The sequence below is a fragment of the Anguilla anguilla genome, chromosome 17 (genome assembly GCF_013347855.1).
Source record: "Anguilla anguilla isolate fAngAng1 chromosome 17, fAngAng1.pri, whole genome shotgun sequence".
Lineage (NCBI taxonomy): Eukaryota > Metazoa > Chordata > Actinopteri > Anguilliformes > Anguillidae > Anguilla > Anguilla anguilla.
In genome coordinates this window covers 16,870,024-16,884,215 of record NC_049217.1, presented here as the reverse complement: position 1 = coordinate 16,884,215, position 14,192 = coordinate 16,870,024, and the positions used below count along the sequence as shown (strand labels likewise).

Below are 14,192 nucleotides of genomic sequence, written 5' to 3'. Positions count from 1 at the left end.
ATCGGATACACGGTAACTGTGTTTTATTTTAGTAATGCAATTTGAGCATGCTCTATTTAGAACAACATTCTGTTAAATTAAAGGCAAAAGGGCATGCTCTTTCTTTTCGCGATTACACCAGCCTATCAATATTTTACTCTATTTGACTATTTGTTCCTAGCACCCGATTACTGCCCGTTGAAATTTTGAAACTTCAAACTCTTGTCACTGTTGTTACAGTTGAGCCATGTTATTTCAATCATATTCCACTGCTGCACATGAGATCAATTAATTCATTTAATAAATACATGTTTTTTTAACTTCATGATTTCTTCCACATCTTTCTGTGTTTTTCAACAACTTTGTTGTGACTGCTAATATTTTCAGCAATAAACACCCAGCCTTATCCATGGTGTATATCATCCTGCCCCCCCCCCCCCCCCCCCCCACATGTTCTCTGTTACCATAGAGGCACATGCTGTACGCTTTACAGAAGGCATTTCCATTTTTTCATGCCCCTGAATCAGAATTCGAAGCGTTCATACAGCATGTAATAACGAGCGTGACAGCATGCAGGTTGTTTTGTTATGAAAACCGTCTGGTTTGAGAAAGGACCAGTCTGGTAATGCATGTGAAATGAACTGCTTTGTCTGAAAAGTGTCTGTGACCCTCATACCTGCCTTGCATCGTGTTTCTGTGAGTTCTCCAGGGAGAACGTGGTGTTATTTTCCTTCCCTATCCCTCGCCGGTTTATTGATTGAAACTGTGCCCTCCCCTCAGGGTGCTCTCTGTCCCCGCTAGACGGGGTTGTACACACCGTGCGGGTTGCGTCTGCAAGATGGCATCTGCCCTGTTTTTGTGAACAGCCTGTGCTGCCGTGCCCAAAGAAACTGTATTATTTCAAGGAGGATAAATCAATACGTTTCAATTATTTAATTTCCAGAAATGTTAAGGCTTTGGTAGTGATGTCATCATATATGGAAATCCAAGTCAGATACCGGGGTAGTAACGGAGGTCTCTTTCTCGATGCATGCTTGGTTTCCCTGGAGACTGTGATCATAATGCAATGAGAATAATACAATAATGGCAGTCATTGGCCGAAAACACATTGGAATATGGAACAAATCATGATTTTGTCAGAATAAGTTGGGACACTTGAAAAAGGGCTGTAATATGGGGCTGTTGTGGAATGACAGGACATCTGGTCACCCAAGTCAGTGCTTAGCCTGCAGCTACTCTTCAGACTTGTAAAACACACTTAGCACCAGTGGGTTAGCTTGCAGCTTCAGTTCAGACTTGTAAAGCACACTTAGCATCAGTAGTTAGCATGCTGCTACTGTTCAGACTAGTAATGCGCACTTAGCACTGATGGATAGCATGCAGCTACTGTTCAGACTTGTAATGCGGACTTAGCACCAGTGGTTAGCATGCTGCTACTGTTCAGACTTGTAATGTGTACTTAGCACTAGTAGTTAGCATGCTGCTACTGTTCAGACCATAGACTATTTCATTGTTTTTCTTCGTTCTCAGCCTTTTATTGGTCTGTGGCATTCTGTTTATGATAATCCTTTTCATCAAAGAACACACAATAACTTTCCAGTGAGAAGCTCCGTGTTATTTAATTTTATATTTAAAAACTGCAGAATCTTAACTGCAGAATTATAAGGACCTCTGTGACTTCAGCAGCAGCCAATCAGAGAGCGCAGAGGGACTGTGAGCCTGTGTCCCACGGACATTGGCGCAGCTTGACCTTGTTGCTAAAGATGGCCGACTCGGTAACCGCTCTGTAGCGCCAGGCAACCCCAGGCCTCGCTTTGGCTCGAGGAACTTGCCTTTTCCCTCAGAGACGATCTCAGATTCATCCCTCCATTTTGTTTTTTGTTTTTTGTTTTTTGTTTTCTGTCCCGCCCTCTCCCTGGGCAGGAGGACGGGTCCGAATCGGGGCAGTCCTCGGCGGCGGCCACGCCCAGCAGCGCGGGCACCACGCCCACCTCGTCCGTGCCCTCGGCCTCCGTCACGCCCCTCAACGAGGCCTTCCACCCCGTGGCCGAGCCCGGCGCGGCCCGCCGGGGCAACAAGAGGAAGAACGGCAAGCGCCTGAGCAGGAACATGGAGGTGCAGGTCTCCCAGGAAACCAGGAACGTCAGCATCGGTGAGGCCCCAGAGAGGACAGCCCTATACATGCAGGCTATATCCCCTTAAACACCCCTATACTTGCAGGCTATATCCCCTTAAACACCCCTATACTTGCAGGCTATATCCCCTAAGGACAGCCCTATACATGTAGGCTATATCCCCTAAGGACAGCCCTATACATGCAGGCTATATCCCCTAAATGACAGCCCTATACATGCAGGCTATATCCCCTAAGGACAGCCCTATACATGCAGGCTATATCCCCTAAGGACAGCCCTATACATGTAGGCTATATCCCCTAAAGGACAGCCCTGTACATGCAGGCTATAACCCCTAAAGGACAGCCCTATACATGTAGGCTATATCCCCTAAAGGACAGCCCTATACATGCAGGCTATATCCCCTTAAACATCCCTATACATGTAGGCTATATCCCCTAAGGACAGCCCTATACATGCAGGCTATATCCCCTAAGGACAGCCCTATACATGCAGGATATATCCCCTAAGGACAGCCCTATATATGTAGGCTATATCCCCTAAAGGACAGCCCTGTACATGCAGGCTATAACCCCTAAAGGACAGCCCTATACATGTAGGCTATATCCCCTAAAGGACAGCCCTATACATGCAGGCTATATCCCCTTAAACATCCCTATACATGTAGGCTATATCCCCTAAGGACAGCCCTATACATGCAGGCTATATCCCCTTAAACATCCCTATACATGTAGGCTATATCCCCTAAGGACAGCCCTATACATGCAGGCTATATCCCCTAAGGACAGCCCTATACATGCAGGATATATCCCCTAAGGACAGCCCTATACATGTAGGCTATATCCCCTAAAGGACAGCCCTAAACATGCAGGCTATATCCCCTAAAGGACAGCCCTGTACATGCAGGCTATATCCCCTAAAGGACAGCCCTGTACATGCAGGCTATATCCCCTAAGGACACCTCGATACATGCAGGCTATATCCCCTTAAACACCCCTATACATGCAGGTTATATCTGCTACATGCAGGCTGTGCCATTATGACAGTAGCATTAGCGTGCTCTCCTGTGCTGTTCCCAGTTCAGTGAGAGATTAGCATTGGTTATTCTGCAGTGCATGATTAATTGGCCCCTGTAGTGTGTGTAAGGTATCCGATCTCTTGCTGTTGTGTCCAGGGATGGGCAGCAGTGATGAATGGTCTGAGATCCCAGACATCACCCCAGAGGCGGAGATGTACATGGACCCGCGTGTCTACGGCGGGGGAAACAGGTACCCCTTCCTACCTGAGCCCCCGCCCCCCCCCCCCCCCCCCCCCCCCCCCCCCCCCCCCCCCCCCCCCCCCCCACCATACACCCCTTTTACAACATCTCAAATCTTTCATTCATGACTTCACATGCAAGCCCTTCCAGCTTCTGAAAGGCCAGCTTGGTTAATCTGGACTCTAAACAAGTAGAAATCAGGAGTGAGATTGCTTCTAATTACATCTCACTCATTACATCCACAAGTAATACTTTTAAGTTTTACTTGTTTTTTATTTTAATGTCAAGAAAAGCATAAAAAATTAATTTGTGGAAATTGACTGTGATGAATATTAGTGATCATGACAGATGGGATTTCACAGGCGTGGCGTGAGGAAGACGGTGGATATAAGTGTAATGTAGAGGGGGGGAAACTGATCAGAAGGATAGAATCAATAACAAGAACCGGGGGTGTAGACTTTCTGAGTAAAAGGTAATTTAATGTGAAGGACCTTTCAGGAATTGGTCCTTATATTGAATGAGTGTATGTTCAGTTGTCTACTTGGCTTTGGGTGGAGTAGCTTGCCAGATCATGTGATGGAGGAAAAGACCCTTGAGGTATTCAGTTCTTCACAGTGCTGTGTACCCTCTAGCCAGGTTTTAGTTTTCACCAATTACTCCGGCTAAATGAGTTCATTGGCTGTGCACACCAACACTGGTTCACTTGTAAATTAAATCACAGTGAAATGTTTCAGATAGAGACAAAAGAACCATCTTTGGCTGCCGTTCATGCGCTTATCAAGAAATGTAGCTAAAATGTCAGATGGTATAAATGTTAGGGCTAGTTATGTAATTAAGGATAGAAGTTGGCCTGATAACTGGAAACAGATATGGCTCTCATTGCCCTCCTCTGCTTTAGTCTGTAGGTAAATGATAGTCTGTTCTTGTCATTATGTAGTCCTGCGCTCTTATTGGTCACTGATATCTGTATTTTCTTCTTTGCAGCCCATCACATGGAATCATCAATGAAGCGTTTGGCATCAACACGGACTCTTTGTACCATGAAATCAAGGACGCCAAGTCAGACATCATAGGAGACGTGGACGCAGGGGCCGAGTTGCTTGGTATGGGCAGGGTTGAATTTTGGTCTGGGTTTTCATTGCGGAGTAATGAGCCTTGTGTGTTGCAGATTACATAATTAGAAGCAGATGAGTCACTCATTATATCTTCATTGTCTTGACAAGGCCTACAAGCAGAGAGGTGACAGGAGGGTGCTTATGGGAACTGTAGTTTTCTGGGTTCTGCAACTGATTTTGAAAAATTGTAGTCTACCTGTCAGCCTTAATTATAGCTAAGAACGCATAATATTTTGAAATTGTAAAAGCTGCATTCATGCACTGCCTCCACCTGTTTTAGAACAGGGGTGTGTTGTGTGGTTATCACGTTGAAAGCTCCACTATCTGTGCATCGGGTTCCGAAATATCAAATTTCCCGAACTGCTGAGTGCTTTTATTGGTCGCTGCCGGGCCCTTGAGTATCCGTGCTTCTGTCCCTGTGGTTTCCTTGCTCCTGTCTTTGTGTGATGGGTTTCTCTTCTCCTCCGAAGGTGGCGGTTTGTTTCGCTTCCTTTCGGAGCCTTGTCTGACCCTCTCTCTGTGCTTCCTGTCTCTCTCTCTCTCTCTCTTCCTGTACGCGCTACCGCTGGACGCGCCTCTAGGGGAGTTCTCAGGTGTGTACCTGCGCTCGCCGTTCGGCGGCGTCGCTAACCTTCCGCTATGCTGGCGTACGCGTGCGACCCCCCCCACCCCCACCGCCCCCCCCACCGCCTGACCCCCCGCGCTCTGCCACGCCTCCGCAAGCTTTTGTCCAATCACAGCTGAGCACAGCTATGCAGTCTTTTTTACTTCCATCCAACATTCCGTTTAATTTAACTTTTATTTACGTAACTGAATTTTTTTAACACAATTCAAATGAAGTTGGGATTTACATATCATCTGAATTTGATAGGCTGGACAAACTGGCAGTGGAAAAGAATGTATGGGACTATAAATTTCACATGGTTGTGTATTTGTGCAGTTTCTTCAATTATTCTTACGTTTGTTCTTAAAAATGTTCCTACAAAAAACCAAGATGGGATTCATGACACGTGCAGAACTTTGTTTTTGTGCTTATCCCAGGTGTATGAGGTGATGAATGCTGGCTGTTTGTAAATTTTATGCGCAGTTCTGTTCATGCGATTAGCCAAAGTTAACGGCCAGGAAAAAATACAAATAGATTAAAAAATGATGAATGCTGAAATGTTCCTGGAAACGTTCTTACTCACAGTTTACGATCAAATGTGATCGTACGCATGTTTCATAAAAGAGGCCTAATGAGTCTTATGAGTGTAATTAGCATTACTCATTTGACCACAGCCCAAGACACATGACAACAATACCCTGGCACTTCAGATGAAAACAGCCAGTTTTCGTTGAAAGAACAGGGAAGACTGGAGTCTGACAAAGGGTTTTGTTGTCATGTCATTTTAAATACCTACAGCAGGTATTTATGATTTGACAAGCATTTACGAGTCCTAGCTGTTCCTTAGCAAAATATCACAAAGAGCGGAAAACCATGGTTTTTAAACTAAACATTGTTCTTTTAATTATTTGCGGATTCACAACTTCCAAAGGTATTGTTGTCCATGATACCCAATCCTTGTCTCTTTAAAGATCTTGTATTTTTCAGAACTAGGAAATATTATGTAAAGGAATAAGATAGCTGAGTGGCCATCATTTATTCTGTTTCTTCAATAAGTGCAGTGCATTAACTACCATAACTCAAAACTGAGAAAATGAGTACACCTTAGTTTAATTATGTTCCTCAATAACGTTTTAAAATCTTCAGCTTACCTCAACTGAATGCTCAAATTCTGTCCCTCCAGTTAAAAAAATAAGATTAAGTCCTCTTTTTATGAAAATGCACTAACTATAAAGTTGTCTTCACGTGCAGTGAAATTTTCTTGTAAGTGCAACACAGATTAAATTTAATATGTGCATGGATGTACTCTGAGTTAATTAACATATGTCGTATTGAGTTTTAAAAAAACAAACAATGAAAAGGACAGGGTAATAAAACATTTGTAGACAATCATCCCCCAAAAAATAACATGAGATTTAACTGAGTATGCAGTAGTTTTTCTCTTGTTTTTATTTGGTTGAATTGTCTCATTACTGTTGAGTGGAACTGAAAGTGATTACGGACATTTACTCTGAAGTGAATCCACATATACAGAATTCTGCTTCTGTATGCTGAGGTATGCAATTACACTGTGCTGAATCTGACCTATTCTAGGTGACAAACTGTAGTCTCCATTGGTGACTGTGGGGTCCTTCAAGGTTCAGTCCTGGGTCCCATTTTTTTCTCCCAAGTCACTACTTGGTCATGTTATTCATAGACGTGATGTATCATTCCACATGTAAACTGATGATACTCAGCTCTGTTGATCTTTTAAAGTGACATCACGTTAGTAAGTTGACTCATATAAGACATAAAATCCAGCAGAATTTTATACAATTCTGGGCTGTTGTTGTGAAGTGTATGACAAAGCAGATTTAATCTAATCTGGGCTCTCTTGTTTTATATTTTGGGCCGCTGCTGTAGCAGCTCACTGTTTTTGTCGAGTGAGTGTCTCCAGGAACCTTGGTGCCTCTTGGAACCTTGGCGTTATTTTTGGCACGGATCATTTTGGCACAGACATTTGAGAAGTATTAAAAAAAGACTCCAGGCCTGCTGGCCTACGAGAAATATATCTAATATTAGGTCAAACATGGTCACATTATTTCTTCTCAACTCGATTGTTGAAATTCTCTGTTCTAATGCCTAAGCCGAGATACTATCCCTTCTACACTTACTTTAAAATTTGGCTGCCCGGGTTCTTTAAGGCAAGGCTTAGTTTATCTGCAGGAAAGTAAGTAGCACAAAAATTGTCAACATCCGAGAAGTTAAACTGCAGCATTTGCATGGACATTTTGGTTAACTTACATACGGCAAGAAACGTAACCCTAGAAAGCCAAGTGCACTTTTTGTATTTGGGTATGGTGGCTTGTTGACAGTATCACCTGCAAGCGAAGTGTCCTTTCATAGCTACTGTTAGTCAGCTAAATTCAAAATGGTGATGGGCAAACATCCAATAACCCATCTGTCTCGGCTAAGCTGGCGGGACATAATGGTCAACAAATGACTCTAGGTTTCGAGCAGACATCACTGAGTGCATCAGAAAGAAAAATGCTTTCTCATTAATTGCAGTCTGGATTGGATCAAATGGGTGGCCAGCTAACATTGCTACGGGCAGGGGTTAGAAGCAGTTAGCTCTGGGTTCCAAGAAGTTATATTTATATTTTATTAATGGGCTAAAATAGTTTCCTGAATAATCTACCGAGTAATTGAACGAATGGAAAAAATTTGCAGAGTAACGTTTAAACATTTCACAGTCCCTAAATTCTTTATGTTGTCTATACTATTATTGTGTAAAATGGTTTAGGTGCCGTGGTTGGACTACTCTTCAAATACACTTATTATTATAAACTCAAATTATTATTTTGCAGTGGGATGATTGTTTTACAGGAGATCTGAGGAGAAATTATAGTCAGGAGATATTAGAGTCATTTACCCAGGCCATAATTATAATTCAAGCTATCAACCCAAGAGCAGGAAAAGTAGTCAGTTTTGAGACTTGGATTCACACGCACCTTCATCATTAAAATCATTTAGCGCCAAACCCCATCTTCTTCTTCTTCATCCCAAAGTCTGAGGAATGTTGCTGATTGGCTTCTCTTTCTTCTCTTCCTTTCTTTCTTGCTCCGCCCCGCCCCTCGCTGTATGTGCGCTCCTGCCCCCTGCTGGATTTCACATTCAGTGCGGGATGATTTTTTCGGTAAGGCACGTTGGCCTTGTGCATCATTTCACTGTCCCCCCCCCCCGTGTTGTGTAGGCTCGCACTCCAACATGGCAACCCTTCCCCTGCTCCTATGACACCTCTCTGTGCTGTGAGCTGTTATTTGAGGGTTTAGCTCAAAAGGAGAAGATTACGGTTTATTTTCTTTTGGGTCATCCCTGATGTCATTGGCTGAGGCTTTATTGCTTCATCATCTGAAGTGTTCACAGGTTCATGCACCTCTTATCTTAAATACATCCCCAGTTATTCTGGAGTTTGTTTTTGGATATATTTTTTCCGGTTACTAAAGTTGTGTCTCACTGTTCATTCCAATTATACATCGCCTGAGGGAGGATGACGTGGATATTGCGATTTTGTATATTACATTTGTAGGAGGAGGATACAGAGCTTGTTTTATTGAATTTATTTATCAGACACTGCTGGAGAGGCTTACATTGTGGCATAATATATTACGCAAATATAAAACCTCAAGAATGAGCTTGTCAGTACAGAATAGGAAGTAACATATTGTCCTACAGTAGATTTAGTCATCATTTGTCATCACATAAATGCAGGCATTAGTTTATACCTTCACAAAGACAGTCGGTGAGTTCAATTACCATTAACAAGAATGAACAGAACTGTATTTGCATTGAAAGAAATCCTTGAGCCGCAGAGAAATTGGAATGACGTGTTAAAGTAGTGCTAGTGTCTTGTTAGTCTTGTACAGGTAGGCAGCTCTACAACGATCAATATAAAGATCATTTTTGTTTCATGTGGTTAAAATAATAGAGGCTAGGAGCTATAGCCAAGTCTGAAAGAATCAATTTTCTTTTGAAATCAGGGAGAACCTAATATTTTCTCTTTTGCAGAATCCTTATGATAGATGAGATGTGATGAGATGGTGATGTATGATTCTGCTCGACTGCCTTATTGAAATGGGATGTGATATAACTGGAATAATTCCAAGCTAATGCCTTGCATTTTTGTGGAAACACTTTCATAGTCCAAGACCGAAAACCGAGAGTGAATTTCCTCTCACACGCCGAGCATAAGCAGACTGTCATTTTGACAGCCCTGCATCGCGGTTCTAATGCTCTGCTGAGCCTCTCACCAGTAGGGACATTAACTGTTTTGTCGTTTTAGATAAATCACAGGAGCGTGACAAGCTCTTCTCAACCCATCCTTCCCTGCTTCATTCACCTCCACTAATTATGTATAAGTGGAGAGCCTGGATCGGTCCTCGCGCATTGTTTCAGATCCGCCTCTTTTTGCTCATTAGTATTTGTGCGGGTTTTGTTTTGCTTCCCGTGATCGCTTCCTGCCCTATCTGTGCGTGTGACGTTGCCTCTCTTGGGTTCGTTTGTGGATTAGTGCAGTTCTTCAGTGGCCCCTCAGCACTGTCTCTGCTAACATCCATCTTGTCAATGTCCATTCTATTGCAGGAATGGGGAAGGAAGTAGAAAACCTGCTGACGGAAAACAAACAGCTCCTGGAGACCAAGTAAGAGCAGCTAGCTTTGGTCAGAGAGCAGTGATCAGTGATTAGAGACCAGTGAACAGTGATCAGTTAGCAGTGAGAAGTGAGCAGTGATCAGTGAGAAGTGAGCAGTGATCAGAGAGCAGTGATCAGAGAGAAGTGAGCAGTGAGCAGTGATCAGAGAGCAGTGATCAGTGAGAAGTGAGCAGTGATCAGAGAGAAGTGAGCAGTGTTCAGTTAGCAGTGATCAGTGAGAAGTGAGCAGAGAGCAGTGATCAGTGAGCATTGATCAGTGAGAAGTTATCAGCGATCAGTGAGAAGTGAGCAGAGAGCAGTGATCAGTGAACAGTGATCAGAGAGTAGAGAGCAGATGATGAGGTGGGACATGGGAGCTCAGTGTACCTGAGGTGGGAGCTCAGTGTACCTGAGGAGGGAGCTCAGTCTGCATCACGTCAAGTGGCAGTTTGACCTGAGAATGCAGAGAATGGCATCTTCATTTTTTGTATATTTTTTTCCAGAAATGCTCTGAACGTTGTGAAGAATGACCTGATAGCAGAAGTGGACAAGCTGTCGAGTGAGATGAAATTCCTGAGCGAAGAGCTGGAGACCGTGAAGCAGTCCAAAAACAAGGTGGACACAAAAGTTAAGGAGCTGGAAGAGGAGCTCAAAAGGTGGGGCCCAGAATTGAGACGCAGAAAACAGTAACCACTCCAAATACCTAATGAGGAGAACAGACCCTTCAGCCCATCCATCACTCACCATTTACCTACATATTACAGTATCCATCACTCGCCATTTACCTACACACTACAGAGTGCCAGTGATGTCTCTGGTTGTTCTATCCCATCATGCTCAAACTGATGAATGAATATGAGCCAGAGTCTGACTTTTCAGAGCCTGAATGGTGAACTGTTGAGTACCTCCGGCATATAGTCACCTGTGTTCATTAAGTCTGATAAATTAATATTAATCAATTACGTTTAAGAATCTAGATTTAAGTTTGGATGGAGCAAAAACCAGGAACGTCGCTTGCATTTCAGGATCAGGGTTGCTTAGTAACCACAGTGTCTATTACTGAATCCAGTCTAGACAAGGTAAAGTCTACTACTGTACCTGGTAAGCTGTGCCACCCATTAAAAACTCTCAGTGTATAGAGATACTTCCTTTGTAAAGAGATACTTCCTGTGTAAAGAGATACTTCCTGTCTAAAGAGGTACTCCCTGTGTAAAGAGTTACCTCCTGGTATTTGTGTGACATTTACTTAATTTGCTCATTTCCCCTATGCCTCTTTTTTCTACTGACAGAACTCAACCTGAGAACTCTATTATACATTATATTTAACTATGTTAAAAACCTCAAATCAAATCCCTCTTTAGTCTGCTTTAAAATGAAACTCGTCTGTGTTGCCGTGGCGAACAGAGTTAAACTGGCTGTGTAACTCTTCCTCTCCACCTGCAGGCTGAAGGCGGAGGCCCTGGGAGCGTCTCTGGACTCCAGGGAGGAAGGAGGCGAGGATGTGAGTGTGAGAAATGCACACAAGGGACACAACCACAAAAATAATAATAATAATTATTATTATTATTATAACAATAACAATACTAATAATAATATAATAATCATAATAACAACATCAACAACAATATTCATAACAACAGCAACAACAACAACAACAATAATAATAATAGCAACAACAACAAAAACAAGAGAATCTGCAGCTTGTGCTATTTTGCCATGCTGGAAGCATGGCTAGTCTGTGCTGTTTCGTTGAGGTGTAACCTTAGCTAGCCTGCACCGTTTCGCCGTGCTGTGACCGGGGCTAGCCCGTGCCGTATCGCCGTGCTGTGACCGGGCCCTGTCCCGCTGTCCCCGGCAGTACTCGTCGCCGCTGCAGGACGACGTGCCGATCACGCAGAGGAGGCGCTTCACGCGGGTGGAGATGGCGCGCGTGCTGATGGAGAGGAACCAGTACAAGGAGCGGCTGATGGAGCTGCAGGAGGCCGTGCGCTGGACCGAGATGATCCGGTGAGTTCGGCTCCTCCGCCCGCGCTGGGTTGCAGCGCCCATGCACGAGAACCCCCCGTCATGGGTTTGATGATGGATATAAATGAGCATGGGTTTGATGATGGATATAAATAAGTTTGGGTTTGATAATGGATATACATAAGCATGGGTTTGATGGATATAAATGAGCATGGGTTTGATGATGGATATAAATTAGCATGGGTTTGATGATGGATATAAATGAGCATGGGTTTGATGATGATATAAATACGCATGGGTTTGATGATGGATATAAATGAGCATGGGTTTGATGATGGATATAAATAAGTTTGGGTTTGATAATGGATATAAATAAGCATGGGTTTGATGGATATAAATGAGCATGGGTTTGATGATGGATATAAATTAGCATGGGTTTGATGATGGATATAAATGAGCATGGGTTTGATGATGGATATAAATGAGCATGGGTTTGATGATGATATAAATACGCATGGGTTTGATGATGGATATAAATGAGCATGGGTTTGATGATGATATAAATACGCATGGGTTTGATAATGGATATAAATACGCTTGGGTTTGATGATGGATGTTAATAAACATGGGTTTGATGATGGATGTTAATAAGCTTGGGTTTGATGATGGATGTTAATAAGTATGGGTTCTGGGCTGCTTTCAGTTTGCCACAAAAGTCTTTCAGCATGCATCAGCAAAACTGAATTTTAATATTTCTTTAGAAAGTCGATATAAAACTAAATTTACGGTCCAGTTTTATGTAGTCATTTATTCATGAGCTTTCTGGGAAGTTTTATTTCGTGGTGCATTCAGCCAGGTTTATTTGAGTATGAAGCAGACACAGGGAGTGGCTGTTTGAAGGCTGCTTCAGAAATGCTTGGGCGCCTTACTGTATAATGAGTGTTCTGTACTGTAGACTAACTGCTGTGTAATGAGAGTTCTGTACTGTAGACTCACTGCTGTGTAATGAGAGTTCTGTACTGTAGACTCACTGCTGTGTAATGAGAGTTCTGTACTGTAGACTCACTGCTGTGTAATGAGAGTTCTGTACTGTAGACTAACTGCTGTGTAATGAGAGTTCTGCACTGTAGACTCACTGCTGTGTAATGAGAGTTCTGCACTGTAGACTCACTGCTGTGTAATGAGAGTTCTGTACTGTAGACTCACTGCTGTGTAATGAGAGTTCTGTACTGTAGACTCACTGCTGTGTAATGAGAGTTCTGCACTGTAGACTCACTGCTGTGTAATGAGAGTTCTGTACTGTAGACTCACTGCTGTGTAATGAGAGTTCTGTACTGTAGACTCACTGCTGTGTAATGAGAGTTCTGTACTGTAGACTCACTGCTGTGTAATGAGAGTTCTGGCAGCTGTCGGAGGGTCTCTGATTAACGGAGCTGTGGATGTTTTCTCTCAGGGCTTCCAGGGAAAGCCCGCAAAATCAGGAGAAGAAGAAATCCACCATCTGGCAGTTGTGAGTCTTTCCCCCCCCCGTTTGCATCTGAAGTGGTTTAATCCAGACTATTTCATTGGCTCTTTGATGGGAACTCTGTTTGTCTGTAGCGGAGTGAGTATTTTTCTGAGTTTGTTTTTGAGTAACAGGGCGCATCTCCCTCCCCCCCCCCCCCCCCCCCGTCCCTCCCCACAGTTTCTCCCGGCTCTTCAATGCGTCCTCCAGCCCCCCGCCGGTCAAACGGCCCTACACCAGCGTCAACATCCACTACAAGTCCCCGTCTCCGGCCGGCTTCTCCCAGCGCCGCAGCTACACCATGTGCCAGATCTCCGCCTCCAACGGCAAGCTGGAGTTCTTCCCCGAGGAGTGAGTGCCCCGCCCCCTGCCCTGTACTACTCTGTAGTATGAATACAGAGACTACTGTAAGACTGCTCTGGATATTAGGCTAACTCTAATCCAAGTCTAAAATGTTAAAATGGCGGCAGTTGCGATACCCTGTGGCCCTTGTGCTGTAGCAGTAATGGCAAATGGTAATGGTGATTCACGCTAACCTGGTCTAGACGCACCACTCACCCCCCCCCCCCCCGCTTCTGTTCCTGTCATTGTTTCCCCTGCTATCATTTCACTGATCTGTTTTCTTGCTGTTGCCATGGAACCTCAGAGCAGGACGTGACATCAGTTTCTCAGAAACGGTTAACCAGACGATTCTGGGCAGAAACGGGTCACTCCCGCATAGGATACGTTGTTTCCTTTACTACGAGCAAAGCCATCAAGCGGCTCATTAATAATCCCCTCGGCCCCTAATTCAAGCAGGGAAGTGTATCCAAACAGAGGTGGTATTCCCAGCATTATGAAACCATCGGAAGGATCCCAGGCTTATCCTGCTCTGTGTGTGAGAGGGATGCTTCAGACACCCCTCCCCCTCCTCTGGCCCGCACTGTGGCCAGTCACATTACATTACAGGCGTTTAGCAGATGC

At 43.9% G+C, this 14,192-nt stretch overlaps 1 protein-coding gene across 14 annotated transcripts in view; it reads left to right on the top strand.

The window, feature by feature from the left end:
• Positions 1-14,192, top strand: part of LOC118217348 (C-Jun-amino-terminal kinase-interacting protein 3-like) — a 39,511-nt gene that overhangs the window by 12,552 nt on the left and 12,767 nt on the right. For 8 of the 14 annotated variants that reach the window (XM_035399274.1, XM_035399273.1, XM_035399267.1 and 5 more), the window contains 11 exons: positions 1,903-2,131; positions 3,289-3,382; positions 4,357-4,475; positions 5,069-5,080; positions 8,249-8,266; positions 9,712-9,769; positions 10,264-10,416; positions 11,204-11,267; positions 11,619-11,767; positions 13,179-13,235; positions 13,410-13,580. In XM_035399274.1, the coding sequence (XP_035255165.1) occupies positions 1,903-2,131; positions 3,289-3,382; positions 4,357-4,475; positions 5,069-5,080; positions 8,249-8,266; positions 9,712-9,769; positions 10,264-10,416; positions 11,204-11,267; positions 11,619-11,767; positions 13,179-13,235; positions 13,410-13,580 (1,124 nt within the window). The remainder of the gene's footprint in view (positions 1-1,902; positions 2,132-3,288; positions 3,383-4,356; positions 4,476-5,068; positions 5,081-8,248; positions 8,267-9,711; positions 9,770-10,263; positions 10,417-11,203; positions 11,268-11,618; positions 11,768-13,178; positions 13,236-13,409; positions 13,581-14,192) is intronic. The other 6 variants (XM_035399275.1, XM_035399278.1, XM_035399269.1 and 3 more) reach the window with 3 other exon arrangements.